Source organism: Anolis sagrei, chromosome 1, assembly GCF_037176765.1.
Source record: "Anolis sagrei isolate rAnoSag1 chromosome 1, rAnoSag1.mat, whole genome shotgun sequence".
NCBI classification, from domain to species: Eukaryota; Metazoa; Chordata; class Lepidosauria; order Squamata; family Dactyloidae; genus Anolis; species Anolis sagrei.
Window position 1 is genome coordinate 41,558,344 of NC_090021.1, and position 10,680 is coordinate 41,569,023.

Genomic DNA, 10,680 nt, shown 5'->3' on the forward strand with positions numbered 1-10,680 from the left:
ATTGCAAAATCTTAAAAACACTTGTGGTTGAAAGCATTTTGGAGAATGAATGCTCAACATGTATCACAAATGGGTTCTTATGCATTAACAACTGCTAAAGTTAGTTTCTAGCGATGCCAATCCTTATACCTCAATTCTTATACATATTTTTTTTTAAAAAAATGAAGTCTGAGGAGGGCAAGGAAATTATATGTATTGCAAGATGATGAAGAAAGAGTCATGGAGATTCAGTGCGAGAAGATGTGACTTTAATAAAAATATGGCAAAAATCTAGCTGACACAGCTTTTCTATTTGCTGCAGGATTGTTGCATAGTGGTTGGGATTTTTGGGGTGTGGTGATAGTGGTTCATGAATCACCAGTAATGGAGAGCAGTAGGAAGATTTATTTGCTAATCATAGTATCTTTTCAATATAAAGGCATGTCCAATAAGTTGGTAACTTATAATTCACTAAAAGAGGACCTACATTCTCATAAAAGCTACAGTCATTTGAAAAGAAAGGCAATATATCATGATGGCTTTTTTGATTTGGTTTATTTTTCAAGTTCTAAACATTCATGGGTAACTTTAGGTCCCTGCTCTCTTCAGTTGCGATTCATCATTTTTAAACTGGACATGGATTCAGTGGACCCTCAAATAGAATATGCCACTGGCATCCCTTCAAATACAAGAGATTTCTTTAGACAGTAGATGTGGTCAACTGTAACGTAGGCTTCCCTTTCTTTTGATACCTCATTTTCTGATGATTTGCTCTTTTAACACTTGTAAATTGCAGACAAGTTCCGTTAGTTTGAGAAGGGGTCCACTATTTTGTCAGTCTTTTTGCCTCTAAGGCTCACTTGGGGCTGCTTACAAACATGTGCACGGTCCTAAAACTTGCCTGTGGAAAGACTGGATCCCTTCTTAAATAACTTTTGAATGCATGCAGAAGTTCTTTTAGTATTCATGTATTCAAATGTTGCATGTTTAGATGTTTCAGCAGCCAACATTTACATGCAAGTTTTAAAAAATCTGAGTTCCACTTTTCAACTGATGCTACTTACTGCCCGTGCTATGGTCCATAAGCCATCCAATAAGTGTGGCTCTTCCTATATCTAAAGCCCTCACTGGTTCTAAAGACATTCTCACCCCATACAAGAATGCCACAAGAATAACTTCATCATACCATGGATATTCTCACATTGATACATGTAGAGATCATTGACATGGCAGTTAAAGGCAGTGGGGAAATAAAGAAACTGTTTTCCAGAGCAATAATAATAATAATAATAATAATAATAATAATAATAATGCTTTATTTATAACCGGCCCCATTTCCCCAACGAGATTCAGGGTGGCTTCCAGCAAAATAAAACACAGTGACAAACATTCAATGCCAGTAACAATATGTAGCAAATCGAAAAACAAACTCAATAAAACTGAAATAACAACTTAAGTACGCAAACATGGTACATCCCAAACTTTAACAGTATAAGTTCTTAAAAACTCTTTAAAATTCAACTAAAAATAATTGAGGAAAAGATGGTATACAGCTAACAAATGAAGGTGGGTTTCCAGCAATTTGGTGGGGGTATATATTGAGATGTAATTAGTCCTCCTCCTTGCTGTATGCTAAAGTGCATAGATGAGGACTTTTCATGCAATTGATCCGGAGGAACCAGTAATCATTTTGCTCTAATGTGCCATGGACCAGTACCATATTTATGCTAATTGGCTAACATTGTCTCTTTCCTAGAAATACATCCAGAACTGGCAGCCAATGGCATGAGAATAAACACTGTGCATGAACTACAACTTGGCTAGATGGGTGTCTAAGATGGGATGGTAACAGAGAGGAAATTGGGTAGGTTTTGTATCATCTCTTGAAACATCCAGTTAGGATTGGAAGGGAGGGAGGCAATTTCATTTGTCTGACCTTGCATTTTCTTGTCACTGCAAAAAGGGATGCAAACAGAAGTTGGCAAATTCCCTCTACACTTTTGAAACTAGAGACTCGTTGAGGAGAGTGGATTCAGGAGAAACTGCTTTAAGAAGACATTATAACAATGCAGGTGTCTGTCAGCTCTTCCAAAAGAATGATTATTTGATGAAGATGACAAAGCTGAATCTTGCAGAACTATTTGCAATACTGAGTGCTGTGGCAATTTATTTCTTGCTCCCTGTTTCAACCCTCACCCCACCCCTCCAATACTTTTGTAACCGCATGGTGATCTGGGAGAACAGGGACTGCAGACAGCTTGCATCTGATATTTTAGGCAAGCAACCAAGTTGGATGTGGAATCTGATCTTTAGTTCATATGCTGCCCTTTTCATAGTCTGGACAATGTGTATCAAATAGAAATAATGAATAGCAATTATGCTACATTGAGTGCCATGGGTAAAATATAAAATTGGAAACAGTTTGTCTTGCTTTAATCTTTTACATACACAAAAGAAAACATATAAGAGGGTTTTTTTCTTTAGAAAGTGCCGTGCTATATATATGGAAATAACAAATGACATGTCACATAATGTACTAAGGTTAGGATTTTCAGTGAAACTAGATACAAACTACTCAGATTTCAAGAAGAATTCAATAGCAACTGGACAATAAACTCCCATAAGGCAGCAATCCTTCTATGATTTGTGGGAGAGTAATCCCGTTCAGCTCAAGCAAAACTAAACTGGGTTTTGGTTTGCAGCGTGAAGCACCATTGAAAATCCCACCTGAACAGTTAACATTTCAATCTGACATTTTAAAAAAGGAGGGAGAGGGAGAGAGGGAGAGGGAGAGAGAGAGAGAGAGAGAGAGAGAGAGAGAGAGAGAGAGAGAGAGAGAGAGAGAGGATCATGGAAAAACATTTACCATATTTTTTTTCAGATGCTGTTTGCTCAAACAAGGTAGGGGTTTTAATGCCTGAGGTATAGGTAGTTCCTGGATGCTTTTAGGAAAATGGGAAGGAGGAAGAGTCTGAAGGATGGTTTGCATAGATTGAAGATATAAGGAAGCAGGCGTCTTTCCCACCAGGCTGTTGAACTTGTCCTCCCCCAGCAAAAGAGTCCAAGGCTCCGGATGCTCCTGTAGAACTCTCCGCATCTTGAACTGGGGTCTGGGCATGAACAGCAAGAGGTAATCGAGGCAAAGCTTTTTGGATGCCACATTGACTTTTGAGTCCCACATCTGTTCCAGGATGACATCCAGGGGGGTAAGCCCTTTGCTGTCTTCTATCCTGGGGGAAGCCCCATTCCCTAGGAGGATGAGGACAGTCTCTGACCTCAGGAGCTCACAGGCAAGGTGCAGGGGTGTCTTCCCATCTTCCAGGTGAAAGCAGCCGGTCCTGTTAATGTAGGAGTTCAAGCTGGGCAGCTTGTGCGCAATGCTGATAATGAGCCCCAAGATGTCTCTCCTGTCGTAGGTTACAGCCATGGCTAAGTGAGGTGCAGAGGATGGGCAATAGCAGAAATGCTCTCCGGGGACTTTGAGAGCTTCCTCTGGAAAATGAGACAGCAGATATTGGGCGTAAGGCAAGTGGTTGTGCACCACTGCATAGAGCAGGGCTTCCGATGGTGAATATGTCCTTAGGCTAGCATTTTCTTCCCAGTAGAAATACTCCATAGTCCTCATGTCCTCCAGCATCCACACAGGCTTGTGGTCTCGGACAGCCTGGTAGAACATATAAGATAAAAACTTGCAGTGCCTGCTTTGGTTGTCCTGCAAACTGGCCTGGTTGCTATTGGCCATGTCTGAACAACCCAAACAAAGAAGCCCTTTTGTGCAGAAATTAGAATTTCGCCCACAATGGCAGGCTGGTGTTCGATTTGAATGCAGATGCCAGAGGCGGCTGCTGCTGCAGTCTTCAGACTGTCATAGCAGCAGCTTGGATTGCACTAGCCGGAAAGCATAGCTCTCCTCTGACAGGCTGTTCATCTCCTCCCATTCAGTGCTTTCCCTCTCTCACTGCAGTGGCTTTGTTGAGGTAAGCACAATCCTGCCAGCTCAGTTAACTATTGCCATACTAGGCAGGGAGCACTGCATACCATTTTTCTCTACACAGCACACAGGTTAGTGAAATACTAGTAGATCTGGGTGTGTATGGGAGTGTAAAACTTGCATGAGTATATCATCAAGAGAGGGGTTTTTTTTGGGGGGGGGGGATTAGCTTTGCAAGCGAAGTTGTTTTGTGTCTGCATTTTAATCCCAAAAGAAACATTTTACTGCAGTACAACATCCAAAATCCATAAAACAACACTACCTTTATTGGGCCAACCAAAAATACATCATGCAAGCTTTCAAATAATAATAATAATAATAATAATAATAATAATAATAATAATCCTATCAATGTGTGATCTAATTCCACAGCCAGCAGTGTCTGGTGTGGACTCATCTAGTTGTGTTTATAATAATAATAATAATAATAATAATAATAATAATAGTAATAATAATCATCATCATAATAATGTGGCACTTTCAAATCCAAACTGACAAAGTTTTGGAACATAATACACCAGACATCACGACTGTGGAAAAGAAAAAAGTTTGGATTATTGATGTCGCCATACCAGGTGACAGTCACATTGAGGAAAAACAACAGGAAAAACTCAGCCATTATTTATTTATTTCGAATCAAAAGCATTGCATAAATTAGTATAAAACTGAAGGCGCGCAGGCGGCTAAATATCTGACAAAAAATGGTACATGAGGCAGGGCACAGTGGACAAGCATACAGATGTGGAGTTGTCTGTTCTGCTCCACAGTCACACAAGGTTTGGGATTCTTTTAGGTAGTGCCATTTTGCCAGGTTGTCGTTTGATCTGCCCACTCCACTTCTGAGTCTATTCAGGGACTTCCAAGTTGCCCATTCTTGGTTTGCCCCTGAAGGAAGAGGTTATCAGAACTGCAAAGGCTCTGGCATAAACCAGTACAGGTGGTCCCAGTGGTCATCAGCACACTGGGTGCCATGCCAAAGATCTCAGCCGGCATTTGAAACAATAAACATTGACAAAATCACAATCTGTCAATTGCAAAATGCCACCTTACTTGGATCTGTATGCATCATTCAAAAATACATCACACAGTCCTAAATTTATTTATTTATTTATTTATTTGATGCATTTCTTAACCGCCATTCTCAGCCCTTTAGGGCGACTCTTGTGATACGACTTTTTAGGGCGACTTTTGTGATACGAAATCTATCTCGTTTGCTGTGTCATACTGTGTTTTTGTGTCTGAATAATAATAATAATAATAATAATAATAATAATAATAATAATCTTTATTTATATTGTGCCACCATTTCCCAACAGGGACTCGGGGCAGCTTACAAGACATTGCAATGTAGTATATAACATAAATTATAGATGAGTATAAAACAATATCACATAAAAATTATAAAACAACCACTATCAACACATAAAATAAAACATCACAATTTAAAACGCAAAACCATCAGTAGCTAAAACCAGCTGCCATCAATTCGAACTGCCAGTGTCAACCTCATACAGGCTCAATTCAGCCTAAAATTTGGCCAAAACTCCTCTTCAAAATCCATGTTGTTAGGCTGGCATGAAAGATTCAAGGGTGGGAGTTAATCTAATATTTTTCAGGAGGGTATTCCAGAGCCTTGGAGCCACTGGGCTCTCTCTCTTATCCCCACCAACCGCACTTGAGCTCTACTGGCTTCTTCATCTAGTAAGGGTGTTAACACAGCTGTCCCTGGGTGAGTTTTGTTGCAATAGAATCTCATGTGTGTGAAGATCAACTTGTTTGGGTAGTCGAGAGACTTGCATTGGCAGTCTCCCTACAAATTCAACTACTTTATAACACAATTTAGTATGTGGAAATTCAAGGCATCTGTTTTTGCCAAAATGATAGTTGCATCACAGTTCCACATTACAGACTTACCTGCATGAAGCTGGCATTCCCACAGGATGAATCAGCTATTAGTCCAGTTGGTATAAATATGGGGAGGCTTTAAAATAAACCACACCTCTATATAACTTGGGTAGTATAGTCCTTTTACCTAAAGAGCATTTGCCTTGCTCTTTTTGCTTGAAGTCCACTAATTTGACTCATGATATCCAAAGTTCTATAGTAGACCAGTAGAGTGTATGGAAATGGGATTTCTGAGACACAGGGCGTTTAAATATAATATCATACCAGAGGAAATGGTTTTTCTTGTTTGGATGTCCAGAATAGTTAGGCAAAGGTATGCTGTTTCGGTGGAGATAATTACCACAATTTGATATTGATTTTGGCAATATTTAATATGACTATTATTGTGATTTCTTTTTATTCTATGAAGTTACTTACTCTTATTCCCATATTACAAATCGCTGACTCAGGTTGAACGAGAGTGCCTAACTTCAAGGTTACACAGGGACTTAATGACAGAAATCGGATTTCAATTTCTCTCTCCTCTTCAAGTCACGTTCCTATTTGTTTATTGTTGTACCTTTCTTCCATGACTGGACCCAATGAGGCCTAAAGTATAAGTTAAATACCAATACATTATATAATATAGAATTGAAAAGCCATTATATAGGCAATACTATTAAAATGTGTTTAAAAAGTAATTCCAGATACATTAAAAAGTATGCTTAAAACATCTACTCGTTGCGGATTATTATCTATTCAATATAATGCTTTATATGGGGTTAGATATAAAAGAATGTTTTCGTTAATAGTGTTACATATGGACAATAGGCTTGTTTGATTAAAAAAATGGTTCAATACTCGTTTTGGATGTAGGGGGCGCTGGCGATTCGATTTTGAAATGATTTCTGAAATTTTCTTGAAAAAAAGATCGGAAATATCAGAAATTTGAATCGCTTCGTTAATGGAAGGTGCCCTCCAGAACCATTAAGTAACTTTGGCAAAGCCAGAAAGCCTAAACAAACAGTTTTAAAATCTCGCGGTTTCTTCTAATGATAGTACCATGATAAATGATGGAGTTAATGTATTATGATAGTACCCAAACAGTGCTGATAAAAAGATCAAACTACATCCTGGATCTCTTCCTCATTACCTCTAGCATGTTTCCATCTTTTAAAGTGATTAGATCCTCAGTTTCCCTTCCCTGGCGGTGAGCTGCGATGCAGAGGGACGAGGTGGGTGTGGCTAAGCACAGCTCTTCTTGAAGGCCATGCCCACCTCGTCCCTCTGCATCGCAGCTCGCCGCCAGGGAAGGGAAACCGTGAGATTTTAAAACCATTTGTTAGGCTTTGCCAAAATTGCTTAATGGTCTTAAAATGAAAATAACAGTGGGAGACATCCGAAAATAATTCCGAACAATGGGTAAGTGGTTTAAATTCGGAATTGCTCCTCCCACTATTCCTGCATGGCTCAAAAATTGGTTCAAAAGGAAATTTAATCCGAATTAATTCCGATTTTAGAAGCTTCCGAACGAACTCGAACAAGCCTAATGGACAAAGCAATAGGTGTGAATCAGTTTCCATAGGTTCACTTTGAAAACTGAATTGAGACTACTAATCAAGAAATTGGGTTTGCAGATCTTGAGCATTTTTGTTTAATAAGCTTTTAGGAATGTATAATGTATCCCTAATCAAAATGCTGGCATGAATCATGATTCTTTCTCTCTCTGAGTTTTCAAAGAGCAATTAGCTGAGAACCTATATAGCACATTTCCTTTACTCTAGCTGTGCAGAACAGAAATTACACAGCATGCCAAGCCTTAATGTAGTTGGAGTGAAGCACTTCTCTTTTATTATTGTTGTTGCTTAATTTCCTTTCTTCTCTAAGTGGAGATAATAATTCAGAAAATAACAGTGATAAAGTTCTTGTTGATTTTGCAAAAGTATGGTCAGAAGATGCTGTTTTTAGCTATTTCTCAACCATCTCTCTTATGTCAAATGCAATTATCCTTCAATGAGTATAAGCAAACCACTGTAGTTGGAGAGATCAGCCATTTACCTGGCTCTTGATAATTTCGTAGTCAGTAGTGCTTAAGTGGTCCAAGATTATTTTACAAATGCTAATGTCTGAAATCTCCAATTTTCTCTATTCTTTCTAGCTGATTCATTCCAATTAGCTGTTAAACTTGGCCTGTACAACCTGTGTTCCTCTCGGTGTTTGGTACTCCCAACTCCCACCAAAGCCATAACCAACCAGTCCAATGGTTAAGAATACAGGAGCTGACATCACAAACACCTGGAGGGCCACAGGTTGCGTAGGTCTGAGAAAAACCAGCTAGTTTCTCTCCTATGAAATAAATATTAGGGATTTGTGATCAATGAAAAAAACGTTTCAATACTCATTACAAAATTAGGGGGCAATGGCAAGTTGTTTCTAAACCGTTTCTAAAATATCATGAGTGTCCATTTCATTACTATAATGAGAGTAACAAACTTTTCGTTACTATTTTGTTAAGTAGTTGTGCATGGGTGGGGGGGGGGGACTTCTGAGGCTCATTCTCACTCATTTTTAGAGCTATTGGGGTGAAACTTGCTACAATAGTAGAACATATTTGCCACTGTTAACTACCCCCCCCCCCCCAAAAAAAAAAAACCTCCCAAGAGTCAGAACATTTCACTCACCTCTTGATTTTGGGATTTTTAAAGGTTTTCACAAAAACCTTTTTTTAAAACGAACTACAAGAGCTAATTTCTCTACAATTACATAACATAACCAGGGCATCATTTATCCCAAGTTTTAGAAAGATTTGCACATCTTATGATTTTTGAGGAATTTTAAAACTTTTTTCAAAAAAAGCTTTTTTAGTTGCCTCTTCCCCCCCCCCCCCCCCCCCGAGTAATGATTGGCTGAGAGGCATAGCAACATGTTTGGCTTTTGGCTTTGCCTTCTGGTAGTGCTTGGTTGCTCTGTGAATTAAAACTGCATTACAGAGAGTTATGAGTTTTACATAACTTACGAAAAGTTTCTATTCTTAAATTTTTGGGCGACGCCTGTACATTGGATATTACGTCATATGCATGGATCTAACAAAATAGATCTGACTTACAATGGTGAATAGAAATTTTGTACAGCCCTAATATGCATTTTTGAAAACAATACATGAAATAAATCCATGATTTCGAATTTAGCAGCTAATGATTTTAAAATGAGACCTTGTTCTGTTTCAGTAAAAGCAACATGCACAAATTCACTCTGTGAACTCTATCTGTAGCTCTAACGAGAGAAGGTGGGTGGGTTAGTGTTTCTTTGGAATTATAATTGCATTAATTTTCTTTTAAAAAGCAATTTTACCAAATTGTATCATGTATATAGAACCCATTACTGATGTGAGTATAAATTTAATGTATCCTGAGTTCTATACGGATATTAAATTGTAATCCCTGAGCCATATAAATGTGCTATGGGAACAAGACCACATGCTCAGTGGCAAAACTATGTATTTTACATGTCAGAATACAACCACATCTGCAGCATAAACAGCCAAATCGTTTGAGACCCTTGTGGACACACAACCTCTGATCCACTACAAATATCAAGTTGCTTTGTCCAGTGATTTCCAAATAGCAAGACTCGAAAAGATCTTGCTCAATTGATAGCCAACCATATGGGCATCCCTATTTGGGAGAAATAATTTCATTTTGAAATGTTTAAAACTGGCGAGAATGTAAATTAATCATCTTAAAATCATGACCATGAATTGCAGGCACTTTGTAACTGAATTGCTATGCTATCAAGATAGATTTGATTCACACATAGAAATACCACTTCTTTTCTCTGTTCCTGAATATTGTATCTTTGTTTTGTATTTTTTAAGTGTTTAATTTCCAGTTATATAAAAGAGCTGTAATTTCATCAACATATATAACTCATAATCCATTATTACACCCGTGAAGTACTGAGGTAGTACCTCAGGTTTTAACCCTTTATGCATCCACAAAGCCAACAGAAATGAGAACAGAATTGGTGGAGGACAGAAGGAAGACAAGTTTCAATAAATGGCCATGTAACAATAACTTTAAGATAACTGCAAAAAGAAGATAGATCGCTTCCATAGTTAGCAGTTTACTGTGTAATTCTTAGCTAATTTTTCATTATATGGATTGTGAGTTCAAATTTGTAGTGTCTTCCAAAAGGCTACTTTAGATTTCTCCAGTGCTTGAAGACAGCAATGTAGAATCATGGTTGAGGAGAGGGTAAGATTCCTAAGATAGTCAATTATAACAATAGTGTGAAACTATAATCACCCAAACACTGTGTGTTAAATATTGGTATCCAAGAGAAACTTTGCAATGAGATCACTGAATATGGATTGGAAAGGACTGCAAAGGTCACTCTGTCCAATGTTTTGCCATATAGGAATGACATAACTAAAGCACTCACAAGATAATACACTCCAATCTTTGTTTAAAACCTCCTAAGGATGAGTGTACACCACCAATGAAACGTGTTTTTAAAAAATAATTCCAGTAAAGAGCAACCAGATTATAAATGAAAGGCTCAATCTTAATGGCTGTACCCATGTATTTCCTCTGATGGGAGATCTGCCTCCACACTCTCTAGCAACTTTTCCCTCTCTGCAATGAAAAACTCCTCACCAAGAAAGACATTTGGACTTTGGTAGTTTGAACTGAGATGGTAGAATGTTTTTAAACTATTACATGTTGCTGAAATTGATGCTTTTTATTTTATTTTAGGTTTGTTGCTTTCTAACTTTTATCTTTAGTAACATGTTAAGCTTCTATACTTATTAGTCCCCTTGGATTTTG

General features: G+C 38.1%; 1 protein-coding gene across 1 annotated transcript; it reads right to left on the reverse strand.

Annotated features, from left to right (window-relative positions):
* Positions 1-468: 468 nt before the first annotated feature.
* On the reverse strand, positions 469-3,986 carry LOC132761349 (ankyrin repeat domain-containing protein 9-like). The gene has a single exon (XM_060754138.2). It carries the CDS (start codon positions 3,719-3,721, stop codon positions 2,828-2,830), a length of 894 nt encoding a protein of 297 aa, XP_060610121.1. The 5' UTR covers positions 3,722-3,986; the 3' UTR covers positions 469-2,827.
* Positions 3,987-10,680: the final 6,694 nt, after the last annotated feature.